Below are 22,686 nucleotides of genomic sequence, written 5' to 3'. Positions count from 1 at the left end.
TATTTAATGTGCATGCTGCCGCATTTTAAAATGTTTGATATAGGATGAGGCTTCCTAAATTGGAACCTTGAAAGTTTTAAGAGCTCTGTTTCTCAGAAGGAGAATCCGTACTCTGTCAGTATTTCATCTTCTTTAATCCTAAATTTCCTCATTTTTAAGTGGGAATCTTAGTAAAAATTTCATCTAAGCATTATAGTAAGGACAAAATAAAATATTGTATTATAAAAGAACTAGTCTATCACACATACTTCAACTATTTTTAACTTTTAAAGGGAGTGAGAAAAAAGAAAGAACTGATCCATCAGATGCAAAACAGTATTAGCACTCAATTATTTTCAGTCAGCTCCTGGAGGGCTGAGTGGTTATTTTGTTCATTTCAGTTTCCCAATCAGTATCAAACTGGGTGCCCAACTCCAGGGGACACTATTCATGTCATATTGCACTGAAAATGGTACCATTTGCAGGAAAATATAATGTGAATGGGGCACCCCTGAGCGCCATTCACAGAACATAAAATATGAATGGTGCCTCCTGGAGCTGGGCCTTACCTTGGTGCTAGGGCTAGGGGCTCAGGAAATGTTTGCTGACAGAGTGAAAGAGTAGAATCAAGGGACTTCCCTGGTGGTCCAGTGGCTAAGACTCCGAGCTCCTGGTGCAGGGGCCGTGGGTTCAATCCCTGGTCAGGGCACGAGATCCCACATGCCAAAACAAAGACCCGGTTCAGTCAAATAAATAAATTAATAAAAAAGAAAGAAAGAAAGAATAGAATCCAGAGAGTGGAGTGGAGGAAAAGGCAATCATTACACACACACTAATTATGCTTCAATCCCTGGGTTGGGAAGATCCCCTGGAGAAGGGAATGGCTACCCACTACAGTATTCTTGCATGGACAATTCCATGAACAGAGGAGCCTAGTGGGCTATACAGTCAGACAGGACTGAGCAACTAACACTTTCACTTTCACTTCCTATTCCCAAAGATCCTCCTCTTAATTTTTCTTGAAATAGGGTATCTCTCTTATTTCAGAGTAGTCTGAATCATGCTGGTGATTTGATAGCCCACCTTTGGCACCCAAATTCTTATGATGAATTACATTGTTCGTTCACTTAAACAAACAAAACACCAAAAAACTCCATGTTCGGTCTTAGCAAGTGCCTTTGTGTGTGTGTGTGTGTGTACTCAGTCGTGTCCAACTGTTTGCAACCTCATGGACTGTAGTCCACCAGGCTTCTCTGTCTATGGAATTTTCCAGGCACAAATGCTGGAGTGGGTGGCCATTCCCTTCTCCAGAGGATCGTCCCGATCCAGAGATCAAACCCGTGTCTCCTGCATTGGCAGGCCAATTCTTTACCACTGAGCCACCTGGGAAGCCATAAACCAGTTTTAATAAAATTCAAAAGAAATGACCCAAAAGCTTTCTCATTATCACTTTGTGTGGTCCATAGTCGTCTAGATTATGCATATATCCACCTTCACTCTATCATGTCCTTCCTTCGTATGCTTCCCAATGGGGGACGTGTTCCTTCTATTCGAAAAATACCTTTCAGTATCCCTTTCACTAAAGGTCTGCAGTGACAAATTCTCTTTGTTTCTGTTTGTCAGAAAACATAATTAGTCTTCATTTTTGAGTCATATATATTTTTATATATCAAACTCTAGGTTTTAACGGTTAATTTTCCTTCTGCGTTTTAAATATGTGGCTCCATTGTCTTCTGAATTTCATTTTTACTGAAAGTCAACTGCAAGTCTTAGTATGGCTTCTTTCAATTCAACTGTCCTTTTTCTTTTTTTCAGCCGTTTGTTGATGACAGATGCGATCTCCTGCTAGGCCTACCCTGAGGCAAATTCTGTACTAGTGCTGGCAGTAGAGTGGTAAACAAGACAGCAAAGTCCCCCCACAATCTTGCCTGGGAACAGAGACCACCATGTGTTATATTCCCTCCAGGTGTTATTACTCCTAGAAGCAGTGTTTCAGTTGAGACTAAAAGAATCAGCAGGAGTAAGAATGATATGGACGAGGGGACGAGGGAAAGCCAAGGGTCATGGCCTCTTGAGGGAAGTCTGGAGCAGAGAAGTGAGGGAGATCAGTAGGCAGGAGTCAAGATTATGCAGGGCTTGTGGAATTATGATTTTATCTTGAGGCAAGTAGGAGCCAGTAAAGAATTTTAAGGAGAATGATATGGTCAAGTTTCGATATTTGGAAACGGAGCATGGGCTGGAGGGGTGTAAGCAGAAGTAGGGGGATGTGTTAAGAGGATACTTTGGATGCCTGGACGACAGATGGTGATTTCTTTAACTAGAGTGGCGGTGCCAGTGGAGTTGGAAGATAAATAGACGCTTCCAGGTACGACTGCGGAAATCCGATTAAACTGGGGACAGAAAAATAGCCCCAGCTCAAACAAAGAGGTCCTGGAGAAGAAAGAAGACAGATGTTGATAAAATACCACTTTATTTTGCTTCTTAACCTATCCGGTGTCTCCCTTACCCTAACCCTGTCGCCTTGTTATATGCAGATAACATCTAGGCGAGGGGCGGGGCAGGCGCAAGCAAAAACCCGGGAACTTGTATTTAAACTGGGGTGGACGTCAGAGGAGAGCAGATGAAAGAACACAAGGCACTTCCGCTTACTCCGGAAGTGAAAGCTCCTAAGCTCCTCCGCAGGCGGAGGGCCAGGGTGGAAGGATGGCCGGGAGGACTGCGCGGCTGGTACTGCTGGCTGGAGCAGCCGCGCTAGCAAGCGGCTCCCAGGGCGACCGCGAGCCAGTGTACCGCGACTGCGTGCTTCGGTGCGAAGAGCGGAACTGCTCGGGGGGTGCACTGAAGCACTTCCGCTCCCGCCAGCCAATCTACATGAGTCTAGCAGGTAAGCCACACCCCGCGGTAGGCCCCGCCCGATGATCTTGGCCCCGCCCCCTAATGCCACTCTGTAATGATGTACCTTAGTTCCTCCCCTCGGGTCCATTATGGGTGTGAGTGAGTGGAGCCCCAGAGTGATGATAGCCTGTCAGCCAGGAGCTTCGTTTACTTTTTATTCATTCAGTCAAATGGGCATTTACTACCGCCTGGCTACAAAGTACTGGAATGACACAGAAATCAGACCAGGGTCCTGCCATTGGGGGCTCATAATGCAAGGAGACGGCATTTCGAGCCCCCAGGGATTCTTAGATTAGATAGCATGTAGGGAGGAAGGAATCATTTCTGACTTTGAAGAGCTGGGGACACTGATTATCTTGGACATTCCTGAGAGGAAGGTCTTCCCGATGGATGCATTAAATTTAGGCCTGTGGCCATAGTGGGCACTTAGAGTGTGACAGGAGTCAAAATAGTTATTTTTCACAACAACCCTTTGAGGTTGATTCTCTTAACCTGATTTTTACAAATGAGGAGACTCAGAGAGGTTAGGTGTCCTGCTCAAAGTCACACAGCCAGTAACGAGTAGAGTTTTCAGTTCTGGTCTGTTTGACTACAAGTTTGTTCTCTTTACTGTCCTTTGTTAACCAGACAGAAAGAACAGAGAATGGAGGCCCTGGGTAGATATGGACACATCCTGCAGCTTGGTTTACTCAGGGTGCAGGGTGCCTGAAAAGGAGTCGTGGGAAATAAAGTTTAAAAGGCAATGTGGGGCCTCCAAAGTCAGAGTGAAGAACCTGAAGTTCATTTTCATAGGCGGGGGTTAAGATGACAAGGGTTTCTCCCTGGGGAGTGAGAGCAAATCCTGTATTCAGGAAGAGCAAACGTGAACCCACATGTCCACAGATGAGTCCATCAGATGCCGAAATCTCCATCTTGAGTGAAAGAAGAGACATCTCTATTTGCTCACTGTACACTCTAACACACACACACACACACACACACGCATGCACGCACCTTTCCCTTGTGTGTATGTTGCACCATCACTCATCCGTCCAAGCAGAAAGTTAGAATTTTCAGATTTCTTCTGGTTTTCTCCAACCTGCAGGCCCTCTTGGCTTGTGTTTGGGTTTGAGCCCCTTTCGGGCTATCTCTGTGCCTCCCCGTGCTGGGGAATCCACCAGGCCATATTTATCTGTTTCAGGTTGGACCTGTCGGGACGACTGTAAGTATGAGTGTATGTGGGTCACCGTTGGCCTCTACCTCCAGGAAGGTCACAAAGTGCCTCAGTTCCATGGCAAGGTAAGCTGGAGGGTCAGGTTAAGTATATGGTGGGAGTAAGATGCCTCTAGTTGGATCACGCTGTTGAAGCAAGCCAAAGTGTGGGGTGATGAGTGTGTGTTTCCTATCCTCAAAACATGCTGGTTTTCCTGTTATCAGATGGGAACAATGTGTCCTGCCTCTGGATTTGAGGTAACAAGATCTGGGAGGTTTTGGGGTCTCCTCAGGGAGTGGTGCTGGGCTGCTTCGAGTGGTTGAGATGCCCACCTTGCTACAAGGACAAATTCCCAGAGTGTCCTCTTGGTATGCTCTCTGTTGCTTCTTCAGTAGGGGTCTGGATTTAAAATAAAAATACCCCTCAGATTGCCCAGTGAGGCACAGAGGCTCAGCTTGCTGATACCCTTTGATCCAATAAGATCTTATTCTAGACTATTGCAGTTGGTAAGAATTATTCTCCCCAGCTTGTCACACAGTAAGGTGAGGCTCAGAGGGCTGTGGTCAGTGGTAGAAGATGGATCAGTTCTTGTGTCTTCTAGATGACAGGTCTGTGCTGCTTCCACCAACTATACTGAGGCCATCAGCACTGGCCCGCCTGGTCTTCCCAGTGCTGTGAATGCTGACCAGGATAGAGGAATGACTCTCAGCCAGGGAGCGCAGGGGAGCTCGTTGACCTGAAGAGGGATTGCCTCTGAGGCTTTGGCCAAGGTCCAGAGCTGAGGAGCTGGCTGGGGACCTGGGGATGCAGCAGGTCAAGCAGAGGTGGGTGGGGCCAGCTGGGCATCGCCTGCCCCTCAGGCCCCCTCCATGTGCTCCTTTTACAGTGGCCCTTCTCCCGGTTCCTGTGCTTCCAAGAGCCAGCTTCTGCTGTGGCCTCTTTCCTCAATGGCCTAGCCAGCCTGGTGATGCTCTGTCGCTACCGCACCTCCGTGCCAGCCTCCTCCCCTATGTACCCCACCTGTGTGGCCTTTGCTTGGGTAGGTAACCTGGTAGGATTCCTGTTCTACACCCTCATCCGAGAAAGAGGAAGCCTTAGATCCCCATTCTCACCCACCTCGCTTCCCCTCAATTTTCCAGGGTTAAACCTGCAGCTGTGGGGTGGTCCAGCCTGGGGAGAGCAGGGAAGGTGCTGAATCAGGCCTTCACCTTCTAGAAGATCCTGGGTCAGGCTGTCTGAGAGGGAGGGAGAGAGGAAAGAGACTTTGATCTCGTCCTGAAGCAGGAAGCTGCTCAAACACCCAGTAGGACAGTTTACAGACACAGAAGGGAGATGGGTGGTAGGAGCATGCTGGGACCACAGGTCTTTCCCAGGACCCCTGTGGAGGGTTCAAAGCCCTGTCAACCCCAGGCGAGGCCTAGAGGCAGTGGCAGCAACAGCACTCCATCTAGAGCTTAGACCATCCCTGGAGAAGCTGAAGTATGTTCCATCTGAGTATCCAGAGAGGTCTCTGAGCTTCACAGAGTGGCTGGTCAGAAGAGCCAGCATCTGGGGCCTGGAGCTGCATGAGCAACAGGGACTGTGGTACAGATATGAACCACAATCACCTTGGGGAGGGCATGAGAGGTTGCAATGGATGTCTCTGGATCAGAACTACCATGGTAAACCTTAGGGAAGCAGCCCCCACTCACTCACCTTGCTTCCATCAAGGCAGCCATTTGTTCAGGTGTTGAGTGCCTACTATGTGTGAGAGATCCAAAAGCCTATATTAACACATGGGTCGCCACCCTCTGGTACCAGTCACATAAGTACACAATTGAATGTAAAAGGTCAGCTATGAACAAGTCCAGTGAATGCTAGATCAGTGCTGTGGGGGGTGTGATGGGGTCTAGACCAGTACGGGGCAATCCAAGAAGGCTTCCGTGAGGAAGGGGTATGTGAGGTCAAATCAGAATGATGGGTGAATGTGCACTGGCAGGACAGAGTGCAGGTTATCTGAGGACATGAACGCCAGGAGGCCGACCAGGCAGGAAGCTGGGAGGGGGTGTGAGGCAGGCGAGCGGGTGGGCAGCAGCTGGAGCCTGGAGATGGATAGAGGTGGAGAGCCTGCAGGCATAGTAACACTTTAGATCTTGACTCCCAAAACCTCAGGAAGCAATGAGGGCTGCAGAGAAGGAGCTTCGTGAATACATTTGCCGTTCTGGCCTCTGTGTAGAGGCCAGGTTGGAGGGGGCAGGAGTGGATGCAGGGCCTATTTGGTAATTTTCGTGTAGGGCACAGTAGCTAGGCTAGAGAAGTGGCACAGGTCTGGGGAAGAAGGGGCATTAAAGAGAAGTGTGTTTGAGCTATGTTTTGGAGGTAACATTAAAATTTTTTCATGTGTTTCTTTAACAAACCCATACACAGCTCTTAGTCTGTGCCAGGTATCATTCTAAGCATTTTATAAATATTAACCTTGTCAATCCTGTAAAAAGCTTATGAGGTAGGGAGTATTATTGTCCTCAGTTTACATCAAGGAAACCAAGGACTGGAAAGTTTAAATTACCTGCCCCAGGAGCCAGGGTTTGGCCTGGCATCTGGCTCCAGAGTTTACACTCTTACACCACCTTGGCTGTGAGGCGACCTAAGATGAGAAGTGAGAAATCAAGGACAAGTCCTGTGGTTCTGCTTAGAAGACAGTGATAGAAACTAAGTGTGGATGTCATCACCGGGGGGAGCTTGGTGAGAAGAGAAGGGATCTTGGATGGAGACCTGAGAAACCCCAAAACTTAACAGCTGAATAGGGGAGGAGGAACCAGCAATGCAGACAGAAGGAGTGCCCAGAGGGGCAGGTGGAAGACCACAAGGCCATCGTGTGGTCGGGGGAGCCCTGGGACAGGGATAGGAAGGAGTCGGCCATTCTCCTGAATTCTGCCTCAGTCAAATAGGATGAGACTGAAGGTCTCTGCGGACCTTGGGGAAGCTGATCATGTCAGGGGCCGGAAGTCTAGGCCAAACCTTGGACTTCAGAGATGGGGACTAGAAGGAGGGCCAGAAGGAGGCTGTGGAACCTCTGGGAAATGGTGCTCCTCCCTAATACTTTCCATTCATAATCTTTATCAGTTATAGAACTCAGATCACAAGATGGGCATGGTCCTAAGTTCTGTATGTATATTTTCTCATTTAATCCTCATGATACCACTGCAAGCCCTGTGGAAGGCTCAGAGCGGGGAAACATACCCAAAGTTATCAGCTCACAGGGTGGTGACTAGTGCAGACAGGCTGGCCCCCAGGGCTGTCTGGGCCTGAGCACCTACCCCTCTGGGCTGTCTCCACGTGTGCTGCTGCATGTTTGCTGGGTATCTGCTGTGGGTAGAGACAGGGGTTCGTGCTTGTGGTGGCTGAAGCCCCCATCCCAAGGAGCTAAGCTGAGTGGGAGGTGCAGGTCCGGCCAGTCTGGGAGGCAGGATAGAGGCCGAGGCGAAGAGGGCTCAGGGAGCGAGTCTAGCGATCTATGAGGTGGAGACCACTTCGTCTGGGTGGAAGAGTCTCTCAGGGAAGCGCAGGGAGGAGGGGAGCCTGCATCTCCTTCTACGGGATCTGTAGGCCTGGTCAGGCTTAGACATGTGCCCAGAGGGGAGAGGACGTTGGATTCCCACCTCCTGAGCTGGGGGCCCAGCAGGAGTGAACGTGCAGAAGCTGGTCAGTGTGGGGCCTGGACCAGCATCCTTGGGAAGGTCAGCCTGACTGCTGTGGCTGGCTGAAGGGCAGACGAGGGAGTTAAGAGGGAGCAGAGAGGGCTCTGAGTGCCGGACTGAGGGGCCAGAATTCTTGTGTAGACTGGGGCCTGGCATCATCCCAGCCTGTCACTAAGTGGGACAGAGCCACCACTCCGTTTTTGGCCTCACGCAGAGAAGCGAATTTGGTTCTGGCTAGAAGGTGACTCCTTGGAAGGAAAGTTATGACCAACCCAGAGAGCATATTAAAAAGCAGAGACATTACTTTGCCAACAAAGGTCTGTCTAGTCAAGGCTAGGGTTTTTCCAGTGGTCATGTATGGATGTGAGAGTTGGACTGTGAAGAAACCTGAGCACTGAAGAATTGATGCTTTTGAACTGTGGTGTTGGAGAAGACTCTTGAGAGTCCCTTGGACTGCAAGGAGATCCAGCCAGTCCCTCCTAAAAGGGATCAGTCCTGGGTGTTATTGGAAGGACTGATGTTGAAGCTGAAACGCCAATATTTTGGCCACTTGATGGGAAGAGCTGACTCATTTGAAAAGACTCTGATGCTGGGAGGGATTGGGGGCAGGAGGAGAAGGGGACGACAGAGGATGAGGATGAGAGGGTTGGATGGCGTCACTGACTCGATGGACATGGGTTTGGGTGGACTCTGGGAGCTGGTGATGGACAGGGAGGCCTGGCGTGCTGTGGTTCATGGGGTCGCAAAGAGTTGGACACGACTGAGCAAGTGAACTGAACTGAATGCAAACAGGAAAGGTGGGAAAACTGAGGAGAGTTCACTTGTCCCCTTTCCCTTGGCATCTTCCAGGGACACGGATGCCTGCCCTTACTGCCCCCTCATCCCTGCCCCTGTTATCACAGGACAGTGCTGCCTGAACTGTCTGAACCAAACTCAGAGCCTCCTTGGGTAGACACGCTGGTCTGAGGGGACCTCAGAGAGTTCCTGCCTTCATCTTCATAACATGTGCCAGAGGCCGGTGGTAACTTCACAGCTCTCACTTTGATCCCGCCTGATTCTGGGGTCTTTCGTCTCACTGGCATCTGCTGCTCAGCTTCCGTCTTGGTGAGGATCATACCTCCCAGGTGTGTCCTGCAGTCCAGCATGACAGGTGATACCAGGTTGGGAGAGGACAGATACCTACGGCCTGTGTCTTAGGACACCCTGAGGACATGCGGCCCCCTCTTCGTGCCACCAAGAGGCCCTCGAGGGACAGAGTCTCAGTGCCCACACTCTCTTTGATGATCCAGTGTGGATTTTACCCTCAATCTTTAGTCCTGTGTGCATTTGCAAGAGAGAAAAATCCCAAGCTGTATGGAGGTTGTGACTGTGGACTTTGTTGTAGGCTGGGTTTTCTGGAGTGACTGGGGCTCCTGATTTTTAGTGAGTTGGGGTGGGAAGGCCCCCCAACCTGCTCCAGGTGAGGTCTTGGGGAGGGGGAGGGGTCTCTGCGGCTTTTTCTCCGGCACTTAGCAGTGCTGACAAAGCTTTGGCGTAAGAAGTCAACCCTTGCCTTGACATTTAGACCTGGACTTGGGCTGGGCAGCAGCCAGGCTTTGGAGGAGCCCACCACAGACCTTTGACTTCATGGAACTGGGGGCCCCTGCTCGCTGCCAAAGCTACGAGCCTAAACCGGTTCTCTGTCCCTTCATCCAACAAGGAAAGGTCCTTGGGGTAGTGTGAGGATGGGGTGCCAGGAAAGGCCAGACTGTCTCTTCAGGGTGATTTACGGTGGTGGGGACTAACTGTACCCCACCTCTGCTGAGGAAACTGGGAGAAGAGACAGCAGAATGATGGCTAGACTTCCGGAAGGACGTCCCTACGGTCAGACAAGCGCCAGTGGAACAGGCAATGGCAGGAAATCAAGGAATCCTTTCTGATGGTGGAAAAAGTCCCCCTCCTCCCGTCTCCATCCACTTCTTGCCCACTTCTCTCTCAGGAGTGAACTGGGGCTGGCTTGCCCTGCCTGAGGCCTCTGGGAGAGGGGGGCAGGATGGCAGCAGGCATCATATTTAACATTCTGCCTCCCCCACTTCTGAGACAGCGAGCTATTTAAAGACCCACTTGTCCCCACTGCGGTGGTGTCAATGACAGCCCCGAGCACTGGGGCTTAGCACTGGGGTCGAATTCTTGACAGATCTGGCTCACTTGGCATCCAACCAGTTTCACGGCTGTGATATTTTTGTCTCAATTTTCTTATTTTCCAACAGACTGAAGCAGCCTCCTGCTCTCCTCCACCCAGCCTGCCGTGTCCCCTCCAGTTCCGCCCTCCTGGGCACCCTGCCCCTGGCCTCCCCCTTTCCTCAGTATTTATGCAAAGTTCTTGGCGCCCATGGCCCTCCCGGCCTGTCTGATTGGCCAGTTACCACCCCCCACCCCCGGCTCCCCCATTCTACTCAGGCTTGGCCGAGGAGCCTGGGAGCAGCCATACACTTGGGCCCTCCCGTCCTTCACATCCTTCTGTTCCTAAACTTGAGCCTTAATGACAAACTCTGAGTGAAGCGAAGTAATCTCGTTTCAGTGCATCCTGGGAGGGTTGCTCAGGAGCAGGGAGAAAGGGGCTCAGAGGGGGCTCTTCCTATAGCTGCGGCGTCTGTGTTCTGGGACCAAGAGACCCTGGGGCTCCGTGGTTTTCCCTGGAACATTGTGACCTTTGAGGAAGGGCAGTGGTGGTGGTCAGTCCCTGGACATGATGAAGGAAACAGATATTTCTGGGCTACCTATTGTGTGCCAGGCCCAGGAATAGCCACCACGTACTGAATGGTTTTGTTGTGCCTGGTATCTTGCAGACATCATCCTCAGGACCCTCTTACGCAGCAGGTGCTATTCTGAACCCTGTTTTGTACGTGAGGCAACTAAGGCTCAGAGAAGCTATTATTTGCTCAAGATCACACAGCTGTTTAGGGGCTGAGACAGAATTTGAACCCAGAGTCCATCTCATGATGGAGGCTCCAGACATCCTGCCCCCAGCCTGGAACTGTGGCTGGGCCAAGGCAGATTTGGAGAGACCACCCTTTCTCAGACTAGACTTCCCTGGCCACCAAGGAGAGTGGGAGACAGACTTGGGCTCTTTGGCCTTGGTTCTGTGAAGGGGTGTGAGAATCCTACGCTGGTCAGCAAGGTAGGAAGAAATAAGTCCTAATGTTTAACCCTGTCCTGAGCACTGTGCTGTACATTGTACTTGTTTTGTTGGTTAAATCCTTATCATTACTATGATTATTCCCATTTTACAGATGAGAAAACTGAGGCCCAACAAGGCTAAATAACTTGCCCAAGGACACACAGGAAATGCAGAGGCAGGATTTGAACCCTGGCAGTCTGGCCCTAGGGCCTGCACTCTTAATGACACTATCTCCCAAGTCTGAGGAGAGGGTCAGAAGAGGAGCCCCCCATAATGAGATACTCCCCAGGGGAAAGGGGACTTTTCAGGGTGCAGAGTCCAGGCTTCAGGTGGTCTCTGTAAGTGGAAGGCACCCCGGGGAGGCAGTTGGACAGGGGACCTAACAACCCCAATCCCTGTCCCATAGAGCGAAAACAACCCCAATCCCTGTCCCATAGAGCGAAGCCCTAGCCCTGTGCGTTCCCCCACAACCCTCCAGGCCACTTAGTCTGCCTGTTACCTCCCCCTTCCTGCCATGGGTGACAAGGAGACCTGGCTGGCTGCCATTGCCTGCTGCCTTCCCCTCTGCCTCCCTGTCACGTTGGCTTTCAGGGCCACTTCCCTCCCCAAGGATGTCCCTGTGCCTGGCCTGCCCAGGAGACCTGGCCCACGTGATCACCTGGGCCCCGTCTCCAGCACTGAGCCTGCTTCTCTCCCTACTCTGACCCGAGCATCACAGACTTGGCAGAAGCAGAGTCTGAGGAAGGACTTCATCCTGTTCCATTTTCCAGCCTCCAGACCAGCGCCCATTACTGTCTCTGGGGAAGGGGTCCAGTCTCCAGGGATGGGACAGGATGGCTGTCCTCAGAAGACCTGGATTAATCACCTGACATCAGGGTTGGAAAGGGAACAAAGGATCACTTTGGGCGCCCCCTGATTTGTCCCACGGGGGAGCTTGGGCCCAGAAGGGCAGGGCCTGTGCCCAGGTCATGAGGAGCAGAAGCTGCAAGAGTCAGCCCTGAACCCAGGCCAGAAGGCTTCACCAGGCCCCCTGAGCCTCTAGAGATTTCCAGGCTTGAGCCTCTTTGCAGTAGAGCTTAGGCCTCCACTCCATTGCTCTCCCCATTTCCTCACAAGCCCCCTCCAGCCTGTGTTAGGGAACTCATCCTACCACCTAACCTTCCTGCTGCATACCAGGAGGAGAGTGGTTTTTTTCCCTGCTCCCTTTGTCCCCTGCCTGGTCAGTTTTCCTGGTACACTGGACCCAAGTGAGCAGCTCCTGGCCTTTACCCATCCCTGGCAGGCCTGTACCACCCTAGTGCATCCCTCCCCACCCCTAGGGCCTTCCAGGCCAGACCTTGGCCGTCTCTTCTTTTGACTGTTTTCCCAGCCCTCTCACCCAGCCCAGTGTTGTGTGTCTCCACCCCAGCCCACCCTTCTTTCAGTAAGTTGGGTTTCAGCAGTCCCTGAAAAAAAAATGCCACCACCAACTCCACGAGAGTGAGGGCTTATTTGCCAGATGATTTGTACTCTCTCCTTGCAGTTAATTTCCAGGAGAAAGGCCTCCAGCAGTCCCTTGGGCCCTTGCCCACCACAGCCCCTCCAGCCCTGCTCCTCTGCTCCTCCCAGATCCAAGCAGCAGCCACTGGCCTGGCGGGTTGGGCCGGCCCAGCCAGGGGAAGGCTGGGCTTCCTCCTCAGAGACTTGGGCCCAGTGGGATCTGCTTGATCTCCCTCCCTTGCTTGCTTGCTCCAGACACACCCCAAGCTGGCTCAAGCCCCTCCACCCCACCCACTTCATTCCCGCCCCCAGAGGCTGAGGTCACTGGCTCCCCTGGCCCGGGTGGGGCTGTCATCACCTGCCAGTTGGGGGAGGAGGTGAGGTTCCCCGGGGGCTGTTGTCTTAGCCATTGAGTAACCAGGGAACTTGACTGCCGGAACTGGTTCCCAGGCCAGGCCGGAACCTGTGGAGGCTGCAGCGTCGCAGCCTTGGGGGAGTTCAGGGGTGGGAAGATTGAGTCTGAGGGACCCAGACTGGGTGGGGTGGAGGGGCATGGGTTTGTTCAGGACCCAGGGAAGCATGTTGTTTCTCAGCTCCCCTTCCCCGGGGGGGTTTTCCCCGCCTCTGGTTGCCATTCTCACTGGGTGCCTCTCTCCTCAGGTCTCCCTCAATGCTTGGTTCTGGTCCACAGTCTTCCACACCAGGGACACCGACCTCACAGAGGTGAGCGCCCTCCCACTCCATCTTCTGCTGGGGACAGTCCCGGAGGACCAGGGACAGCGGTGGGGCAGCCCTGGCTCTTAGTTCTCCTGACCGGGTTCACAGGACACTTGCTTTGTGCAGAGCCTTTTCAGCCTGTTAGTGCACTTGAGCCTCACTTGACCCTTGTGAGGCAGGTGTGATCACTGGCTCTTCTTAACTGATGCGGCAGCTGAGCCTTTGACAGGTGAGATCACTTGCCCAGGATCCCGCAGCCAGTGAAGGGGGGGGCAGTCCAGACTCGAGCCCACAGCTGTTGAACCCAGACTGCACTCTGAAGTCTGCACACGCTCTTCCATTCTGGAGTCTTGGCCGGCACACCTCTAAACCCTTGCTGCTGAGTACATTTTTTTTTTTAATTGTATAATGTGAATACAAGGGTTAGTCTATTGAATTCAGACATAAAACAGCGATAGAGGAAAGGAACATGAGACGTCCCCACTGGCCATAGACCTGGGACTCCCACAGTCGACTCTGGCTGGCTCTCTGCCACCCCCATCCCTGGTGGGTCTTCTCCGGGCCCTGCCTTCCATGAAGCCTTGTCCACGGCCTACTGCCCTCACACTGGCCCCTCATCCAGCTCTCCTTGCCCTCAGAAAATGGACTACTTCTGTGCCTCCACTGTCATCCTGCACTCCATCTATCTGTGCTGTGTCAGGTGAGCCCGTCTTGGCTGCTCTGGGGGCAAAATCGGGCCATGGGGGCGGAAAGTGGTCACCAGTCTCGCCGCCTGCTGGGGTTGCTGTTCCAGGGCTTTCACCACGCATGCACATAGCATCCAGATGGATCTGGAGGGGACTCCGTGATGGGATGGGGGGCCCTGGCTCTTTCCAAGGAGCTATATAGCACAAGGTCACAGGCTGCCCCTCGGGGATTGGAAGCCTGCCCTGCTGGCCTGGCTCCCCTGCATGGCTGCTGGGGTGAGGGGGTGCTTCAGGGCATGCTGCCGTGGGGACCGGCCACTCAGTCTGAGCAGCTCTGGGTGGCGGGGCAGGACCGTGGGGCTGCAGCGCCCGGCCGTGGCCAGTGCCTTCCGGGCCCTCCTGCTGCTCATGCTGACGGCGCACGTCTCCTACCTGAGTCTCATCCGCTTCGACTACGGCTACAACATGGCGGCCAACGTGGCGATCGGTGAGGCGCGACGGGCTCTCTGGGAGGGCGGGGCCGTCTGCGGAACTGCTGCCTCGGGGTGGAGGTGGGCATTGGTGCCCACCAGAGAAGGAGGTGCTAGAGAGACCCTTAGGGTGAAGGAAGAGGGAAGAATTTGGGGGTGGGGGAGAGGGGCGGTTCGGGGGGGAGGCTCCTGAGGGTGGCCCTGGGGTCACAGAGGGGAGACTTGGGGAGGAGAGAAGGAGGCCAGGGAGTGAGCCTCTCCCCACCGCCGCCCGTGCCCAGGCCTGCTGAACGCGGCGTGGTGGCTGGCCTGGTGCCTGCGGAACCAGCGGCTGCCGCATGTGCACAAGTGCGTGGCGGTGGTCCTGCTGCTGCAGGGGCTGTCCCTGCTCGAGCTGCTGGACTTCCCGCCTCTCTTCTGGGTCCTGGATGCCCACGCCATCTGGCACATCAGCACCATCCCGGTTCACGTCCTCTTCTTCAGGTGGGTGCCTCTCCCTGCCCAGCACTCACCTCCTCTGTGCCTCTGCCTCCCACCCACCCAGCCAGCTTGCCTGCACCACCCGCCCCCGCCCCCAGGGGACGCTCTCAGAGCTGTGCCTTGCCTGAGTGGGCTCCCCCCTCCGCCCACAGCTTCCTGGAAGATGACAGCCTCTACCTGCTGAAGGAGTCAGAGGCCAAGGTCAAGCTGGACTGAAGGCCCTGGAAGCAGATCTGCCCTCTTGAGAATCCTGTCCATCCCTGCTGGCTCCCCTTCTTCCCCGAAGTCCTTGAGATGATTTGTTTTTCTTTCAGCATCTTGAACTTGGACATGAAGGGTGTGGGCCCAGAATCATGTAACCTGCCCACCCCTTGCTCACCCCCACATGACCCCCACAGGCCTTGGCCTCCCAGCAGACCTGGGCTAGAAAATGGGCAACCCCTCTGGTCCCTGGAGCTGAAATGGACTGAAACTGTGTTCTTAGCTCCACCGAGAGGAGGCTGTCTCTCCCTCCCTGTCAGCCTTCTCCTCACATCTCCTCACTGCCGGGGTGGTTCCCAGAACCCTCTGTCTAGCTGGGAGACCAGGTACCACGGCCTTTGGGGATACAGTGAGGTCCCTTCTGTTACCCCTGTGCCCTCCTCAGGGCACCGCTAGGTGGCACTAGATGCTTGCTCTTCAGCTGCCCAAGTTTCCCAGCAGATCTTTTCATGGGATCTAGAAGCAATAAGCTGTTGGGATTGGGGAGCAGTCTCACTCAGACTTACTCCAGTCAGACCCCTGGGAGGCCTCACCGCACTCCCTCTTTGGAGCCAGGACCCCAGAGAGTGTAGGACAGGAATCCCTCTGGCCCCTGAGCTGCTGTTCTGGTTGGGAGCCCACACATGAGTGTGTGAGGGAGACCAAGTGTGTAGGTTGATGGGGTGGTGGGCACAGATCTGGAGATCTGGGGTGTGTGAGATGCGGGTGGGGTGGTGAGCATTGGCCTTGTTGCAGTGCGGATGTGTGTGAGTGGTTTTGAAGTGTGTGTGTTGGGGGACAGGCGGGTTAGTGTGGGTTAGGGGAATGTGCAGAGACTGAACGTGAGTGCAAGGGAGTGTGAGTGGGGGGGTGGGCAGGATCAAATCATGTGGCCAACCACTGACTGAACACCAGCTCTGCACACAGCCCAGGCCAGGCAGAGAGCCAGGATGTCCTCAGATCTGGCAGGGGTAAGGGTGTCCAGGTTGCATGTGTGTTTATGTGTTCCTTTCTTTTGCACTCCTCTCTCTTTACAAACCTCATAGGGCTCCCACACAACTCAAGATCACCCCCAGAATCAGCCCCTTGGGAGGCAGAGGGAGGAAGGAAAATGGGGATCCTCCTTGCCTAGACATGGTTCGCCATCCCTACCCCAGTGTTCTGCCTGCTAAGCCCCTTTGCCGGTTCCTGACCCAGGGCAGGGGCTGGGTAAGGGGCAATCTGGGGGCAGAGGGGAGAAGACCTCGGCTGGGTCTACTCTCTGATCTTGCCAGAAGCAGGCAGGGGCAGTGCTGTGCCTACGCTGTGGCAAAGGTGACCCCTGCCAGTTGCCAGCAGCCATAGCACATTCCTGCTCCACACGGATAGAACATGGAGCTCCAGAAACTTTCCATCCCACGGCCGTCTCTGATTGGAGCAGGGAGTCTGCTCCTCTTCCCCTCCCTGGGAGTAAGGGCGCTGAGCTAGGACTCCAACCTCAGGGACTTGGGCAGCCTGTGTTAACTTCTTTTGATACTAAGAACTATTTTAAGGTGAGGAGGGTGGCAAGGGACATTCTTAATAAACCAATTCTCAGCCTCGCCTGCTCTTTTCGATCTCATTTGTGTGAGTAGGATGGGCTGGAGGGAAGAAGACAGGGCTGGCTGGAGGCAGCAGAGGGGCAGAGGGGTCTCCAGCTAGGAACATGGGTGTGGGGATGGCAGGAACTAGATCCAGGGCAACAGCAGATATGGATGGAGCTCCTGTCCCACTTACCCTGGGGGCTGGAGGAAGGAGCTGGTGCCTGTTTTTCTCCCCTGCCATCGCTGTGTCTTTGGGACTGGATGGAAGCTCCACTGGCCACAGGTGCCACTTACATCTGCCTCCCCTTCTGGGTTCCACTAAGCTCCACTACTGTTTATTGGTTCTTAACTTTTCTGAGCTTCACCTGCAAGTAGGGTACTGCTGAGTGCGAGGATGGAAGGGACCTAGCAGGTGCGGGGCACACGGCAGATGCTGAAGGAGCTCCCTGTGACCCCGGCCTTCCTTAGTTCGGAAAGAATGAGTGTACAGAAACTAACCTTTCTGGAAGCTTCCGGGGGGGGAAGGCCAGGGCCGATGCCTCCCATACCCCCACAACACAAGTCAGAACCCTTCCCTGGAGAGCCACAGACGGCACTTACACCAACTGACAGGGACTTATTTCTTTATTAGAGGCCACCTCAGACAACAGGGAATCTAGGCAGGTGAGGGCCATTGGCCCTGCGTGCACAGGGGCCTCACACCCCCACCTTCTTCTGGGCCCAGGTGAAGAAGATGCCCTTGACATCGTCTACACCCGTCCGAAGGTGAGCAGGCATGGTGTAGGTGCGCAGATCCCGCACCTCATAGCCGCTCCGCACCAGGGCCTCCCTCACCTCCTCCTCGCGCACGGGCACCACTGCCAGCGTGGCCTCCCCAGCCAGGTACCATGATTCCTCCAGGGCCCCGATGAGGAGGAGGTGCCCCCCAGGCCTCAGCAGTGTGGTGATGTGATCCAGGGCCCGCTGGAAGCTGGCCAGGTCTGGACTCACAGCCTCCAGGCAGAAGGCAGAGACCAGGGCATCGGCAGGCAGGGGTGCCAGGCCTCCAGCGCCCAGGGGCTGGGGCTGGTGCACATCGATGGGCAGGATCCTCTTTACCCTGGCTCGCAGCTGGCGCTCCTTCTCCTGCCAGGATTCCCTGTTTGGGGGCAGAAGGCAGGGTCAGGACCAGGGTTCCGGCCCCCCACACTCAGTTCTCTGTTGGCTCCCACCAGCCACTCCCGGGAAACCCCCTACCCAACCCTCACCCCTCAGCCCTTACCCCTTGCCCTCGATGAGACAGACATGCTGGCTGTACACGCTCCAGTCGAAAGCCCCAGGCTCTTCTTGCAGCCAGAGCCTCAGCTCCTGGCGGTTCACCTCCAGGAAATCTGTCATAGTGATGTCCTCAAAGTGGGCACAGGCGCTGAGCAGCTGGTATATAGTGGGGCCTGAACCGATGTCAATGAGGGTGCAGCCAGACACCTCACCTGGGTGGGCAGAGGAAGCGGGCCCTGGTGCTAGGCCTGCAGCCCCCAGCCTCAGTCACTGCCTCCCTTTCCTGCTTCTTCCCCGCTTCTCTCTGTTCCTTCTCCTGGTGGTGGTGGTGCTGCTAAGTTGCTTCCGTCGTGTCCGACTCTGTGCGACCCCATAGACGGCAGCCCACCAGGCTCCCTTTTCCCTGGGATTCTCCAGGCAAGAAAACTGGAGTGGGTTGCCATTTCCTTCTCCAAAGCATGAAAGTGAAAAGTGAAAGGGAAGTCGCTCAGTAGTGTCCAACTCTTAGCGACCCCATGAACTGCAGCCCACCAGGCTCCTCCGCCCGTGGGATTTTCCAGGCAAGAGTACTGGAGTGGGGTGCCGTTGCCTTCTGGTGTTGAGTCTCTATGTGGAAAAAGCCTTAGCTCTGGAGTTAGACGGACCAGGGGCTGAGTCCTGGCTCCAGCGTCGGCTGACTTACCTTGGGAAATGAACTTAACCTTTCTGAGACTCAGGTTCCGCAACCATAAACTATGCCTACCAGTGAGGATTAAGTTGGGGGAAACTCAGATGCCTGGCAGCGCCTCTCCTCCCGCCTCTCCTCTGCCTGCCCCCAGCGTTCCGCCTTCCCCACCTCTCCTCTCAGTTCTGAGTGTTCTCAGCTCCGAACCCCTCTCCTCATCTCCCTCCTCTCACGTGAGGGTTCCTGCTCCTCTTCCTCTTCTATTTCACCTCTTAATTTGACCTTGGGCTCTCGCGTGCTGCCCCTCTGGTTCCCTGATGACTTTTTGTCTCGTTTCCCCCGCGCTCACCGGTGGCGAAGGTCTGAGCCAAGCAGCGCAGCTTCCAAGGCCCGACGCCGTCGGGGCAACTCAGGTCCCCCCTCGGGGGCGCGTAGTTGTTGCGGAGGTAGGCGCGGGGCTCAAAGCGCTGGTAGGCCGAGGCGATCGCCGCCAGGCCCGGGTCTGAGTCGGGCACCGCGCCCGCCGCCTGACTCCGGTCTGTCCCGCTCATGCTGCTGCGGTGGCCGCCCTTGTGCCCCGCTCGCCTTTATCTGCGGCCCGACCCCCGCCCGCCCGCCCTGGCCCCTCCGGTGCGGGGGCGGCGGCTGAGCGATGAGCTGCCTGGGGCCAGGCGCTGCGTCTTCCCTATCCCATCCATCTCCTTTAATGTCCCAGAAGCAGACGCACGGGGGTGGGATGGAGGGGAGCATCCGTCCCCGCCCCTGCTCCACCATTGCTCCCAGCTGCCCTCCACTCTTTGCCTCCCCTCCCCTCCAAGACCAGCCCTACCCCTCAGCTTCCTACCCCCAGACTCCATAGACCCCCGCAGCCGCCAGTCCCAGCACCTCCACGTCGCTCTTCTCCAGTCCCGCATTCACCCCTTTTGCCTGGCATCCCTTCCCTTCTCTTTTGCCAGGGTTCAAATTAGCCCTCTCCCCAGTTCCCAGCTCCCAGCGCTCTCCACCAAGGGCCCGGTCCCCCGCCAGGCTCCCCATCTCCGGGACACCCTGTCCAACATCCACCCCCTTTCTTAGTAAGGCTCCCCCAGCTCCCCTCCTCCAGGCCTCTCTTCCGTCCCAGCGTTCTCTAGAATTCCCATCCCATCCCACCCCCGCCCTGTTCCCCACCCTGACTCCAGAGAGGACAGTCCGTTCTGGCCTCCCCCACGGTCTCGGTAGCCCTGGAGCTGCACAGTAGAACTCCAACCCCGCCCGTCAGATGGCAGTGATGATAGGGGAGTGGGGCTAATGCACGCAGCGGAGGGAACAGCCCGGCCTCCCCTGCAGGCCCTGCGGGCTTCCAGCCGTATCTCGCGGAAGGCTCAGGATGTTCCCGACACGTCTAGGGCGAGGGGCCCAGGTGAGGACGGAAGGGCGCAGGGTGCATTCTCCAGGCTGCCAAGGCTCCCAGGGGACACGAGCCCAGCCTCGGACGCCAAGGGATTAGGTGTGTCGCCTGGTCTGGAGTCTGACCCCTCTCATCTCACAGCCCAAACTCCAGCCCCCTCTGGGGGAGCAGGACCAGGCCAGGCCTGCAGACTGCTTGGCACTCCAGGCATCAGACTGTCAAGGTCCCAGGTTCTCCCCTCCTATCCCCCCAAATAGGAAGTAGATTCTGCAGAGGCCATCTCCACGGTCCTCCTGGAGTGGGACCCCCCCGACCAAGTCCAGTGCCTCTCCACCCTGGGTGGGCTACCAGTCCCTGCCAAGAAGGGGCCCAGGCCTCCTCCGAGCCACCCGCCCCCACACCTTGTCCAAGAGAAAGTGTCTTCTAGTTAGGCCGGGCAGCCAGGTTGGGGCACGAGTTACTGCAACAGCTGCAGAGGTCACAGACAGGAACCTGACCCCTACACACTCACCCTACCCGCAACAACCCACCTTGGGCTCCCAGGCCAGGGACGGTGGACCACCTGACCCCAGCCAAGGACTGATTCTGTCTGGATTCAGAACCAAGAGACCTGGGGTCACTGACCCCATCCACACCCTGGCACAGCTGACAGTCCTGGTGCCAGCCCCCTCCTTATTCTCCATGAGATCATTTCAATAAACCCTGGATGCCAACTGGCCTCCTGGGCACTGCACAGTGCCAGAGGACTAGAGGCAGAGGCCAGGGCTCACGGCAGTCAGGGGGACTAGGCAGATAGCCACCCTGTTTACAGCTCTGTCCCTACAGCCCCTCCCCTCAAGCATGGGGTGACCCACTAATTCTGCCATATTTAGCTGAGATGCAGGGCCTGTTCCCAGAAGTGAGCATTGGGGGGGACACCAACGGGTGGGCCCCTCAACCACAAGGAAAGAGACGAAACTCTGGCACGTGATTGAGCATTTATTGCAGCACTAACAGAGGGTGCTGGGGGCTCCACCCTGCCTCTGCCCTCTTCACGTCCCCCTCCCTCCAGTCTCCTTCCCAGAGCACTCCAGATCCTCTTACAGTTTTTCTTCATCCTTTTCTGAAGCTGAAATCTGGACTGGGGTTACTCCTCTCAGGAACCTCTTGCCCTCATCAGCTTCTTCTGCCCTTCCTCCTAGGGCTGGGGGTACTTGGCTGTGCTGGCCCCCAGCTCTTCTCCTTTTGTGCCCATCGTCCGCTCCCCTCCCTCCGGGAACTCAGGAGATCCAGGCATCCTGGCCTCTGGCTCCCTCCTCCCCTAGCCCCCAACTCTGGGCAAACTACGAAGCATCCGTGACCAGCAGCTCCCCTCCATGGTCCTAGCCAGGAAGGGCCCAGCCCAGGGCAGGCACAGTGGAGCCCAAGTCACAGTCCCTCTCAGCCTCTCTGTGCTTCCTGAGACATGGAGCGAGACAGGGAGCGACGAAGGGTGCCGGGCTTGCTGACAGGCACCACGGGAGGCAGCTGCTTGGTGATCTCGGCCACGTCCTGGCGGTCCACACACTGGCCTCCCAGGGCTGTTTCCAGTGCCAGCAGCTCCTGCAGCTGGATGGGTGTCTCCTCGCGCTCCTCCTTGGTGGCACCCACCTTGGCGGGAGTGAAGATGGGCAGAGGCAGCACCCGCTGGTAGGGCAGCTGGTATTCCTGCAGCCCACGGCCCAGGATGCCCATCCGCATCACCAGCCAGGGTGAACGCTGCACCAGCGCCTGGCACTGCCCCTGCTGGTGGTAGGTCTCATGGCGCTGGGCATCCTCCTCATGCAGGGAGCAACTGGGAAGGGGAAGCGGAGGGACACTCAGCCCCTGAGAGCTACTGCCCGCCACTCACCGCGACAGAGCTCCCTGGGGCTGCTGGAGGGGCGACTCCACTTTCCCCAGCAGGCACCCTCCTGGCCCCCACCCCCAGAACCCCTCAGGCTTTGTGCTCGGGTCTCATGAGTCTCAGGAAGGGTGCTCTGAGGGAGAGGATAGGGCACTCCTGACTGGCCAGCACTCACCCCTCCTCAGGCCTTGTGGACAGTGTCAGATCCTTCCACTCCGCCCAGAAGGCCTCTCGGCGCTCACAGTTCTCCTCCGACAGCTGGCAGCTCAGCTCTGAAGTGGCCATGATGGCTGCTCACTCCCTCTGGGCTCTCCTCCTCCCAGGCCCTTTAAATAGCCCCCTCCTCCCCCTCTTTCAGGGGCTATTTTCAGCCCCTCTGGCGTCAGATGCTATAAGCAGAGCCAAGACTCACTGATGGGGGACTCTGAGCCCAGGGCGGGGCTGGGGGGGTACCCGGATTCTGGCTGCCCCCAGGTCAGGGGTCAGCTTCTGAAGAGATCAAGATGCTCCCGTGGGGGCAGGGGTCCCCAGAGTGACACCTCCAGGTGTCTGACACTCCTCAAGACACTACCCGTGACCAGGCACATGCCCAGCCTCGTGCCACCCTGGCACTTGCCGTCTGCCCCACCCCTTCCCCTCGCCCAGGGAGGACTTGTCTGTAAACAGAGTGGGAAACAGTAGGAACCAAGGGCCCCTCTGGGCGCTGTACCAGGCCGTCAGGTCCTGTCCCCGCTGCTCTCCTCTGCCTGGGCTCAAGGGCACATCACCCCCCGGACCGTGCCCCCCCCCCCCCAAAAGGGACAGTGCCGTTCCTCAGGCGTCTGCCCCCAAAGGCCTGGCTCCCAACTGCCACCACCTCACCGGCAGGGGCATCAGAAGTTAATTCCACCCCTGGGATCCTGGACACGAACGAGGAGGGAGGCGGCCCCTGACTCTACCCCACTCCTCAGCTGGGGTGAGATGGGACTCCAGCGGTT

General features: G+C 55.8%; 3 protein-coding genes across 4 annotated transcripts; 1 reads left to right on the top strand and 2 right to left on the bottom strand.

Annotated features, from left to right (window-relative positions):
- The first annotated feature begins 2,646 nt into the window (after positions 1 to 2,646).
- Positions 2,647 to 16,549, top strand: PGAP3 (post-GPI attachment to proteins phospholipase 3). 2 transcript variants are annotated; one of them, XM_052657296.1, is made up of 8 exons: positions 2,647 to 2,863; positions 4,055 to 4,152; positions 4,953 to 5,105; positions 13,043 to 13,105; positions 13,738 to 13,799; positions 14,136 to 14,272; positions 14,537 to 14,738; positions 14,888 to 16,549. In XM_052657296.1, exons 1-8 carry the CDS (start codon positions 2,683 to 2,685, stop codon positions 14,949 to 14,951), a joined length of 960 nt encoding a protein of 319 aa, XP_052513256.1. In that variant the 5' UTR covers positions 2,647 to 2,682; the 3' UTR covers positions 14,952 to 16,549. The 2 variants fall into 2 exon arrangements, with proteins under 2 accessions (XP_052513256.1, XP_052513257.1); XM_052657297.1 differs by lacking the exon at positions 4,953 to 5,105.
- Positions 16,550 to 17,150: 601 nt separating this feature from the next.
- Positions 17,151 to 19,137, bottom strand: PNMT (phenylethanolamine N-methyltransferase). Its single transcript, XM_052657298.1, has 3 exons — positions 18,808 to 19,137; positions 17,799 to 18,006; positions 17,151 to 17,675 (listed from the first exon to the last, which is right to left on the bottom strand). Exons 1-3 carry the CDS (start codon positions 19,007 to 19,009, stop codon positions 17,234 to 17,236), a joined length of 852 nt encoding a protein of 283 aa, XP_052513258.1. The 5' UTR covers positions 19,010 to 19,137; the 3' UTR covers positions 17,151 to 17,233.
- A 1,668-nt stretch (positions 19,138 to 20,805) lies between these two features.
- On the bottom strand, positions 20,806 to 22,043 carry TCAP (titin-cap). Its single transcript, XM_052657300.1, has 2 exons — positions 21,885 to 22,043; positions 20,806 to 21,658 (listed from the first exon to the last, which is right to left on the bottom strand). Exons 1-2 carry the CDS (start codon positions 21,992 to 21,994, stop codon positions 21,265 to 21,267), a joined length of 504 nt encoding a protein of 167 aa, XP_052513260.1. The 5' UTR covers positions 21,995 to 22,043; the 3' UTR covers positions 20,806 to 21,264.
- Positions 22,044 to 22,686: the final 643 nt, after the last annotated feature.

This window comes from Budorcas taxicolor, chromosome 19 (assembly GCF_023091745.1).
Source record: "Budorcas taxicolor isolate Tak-1 chromosome 19, Takin1.1, whole genome shotgun sequence".
Lineage (NCBI taxonomy): Eukaryota > Metazoa > Chordata > Mammalia > Artiodactyla > Bovidae > Budorcas > Budorcas taxicolor.
This window is presented reverse-complemented; position numbering and strand designations above follow the sequence as displayed.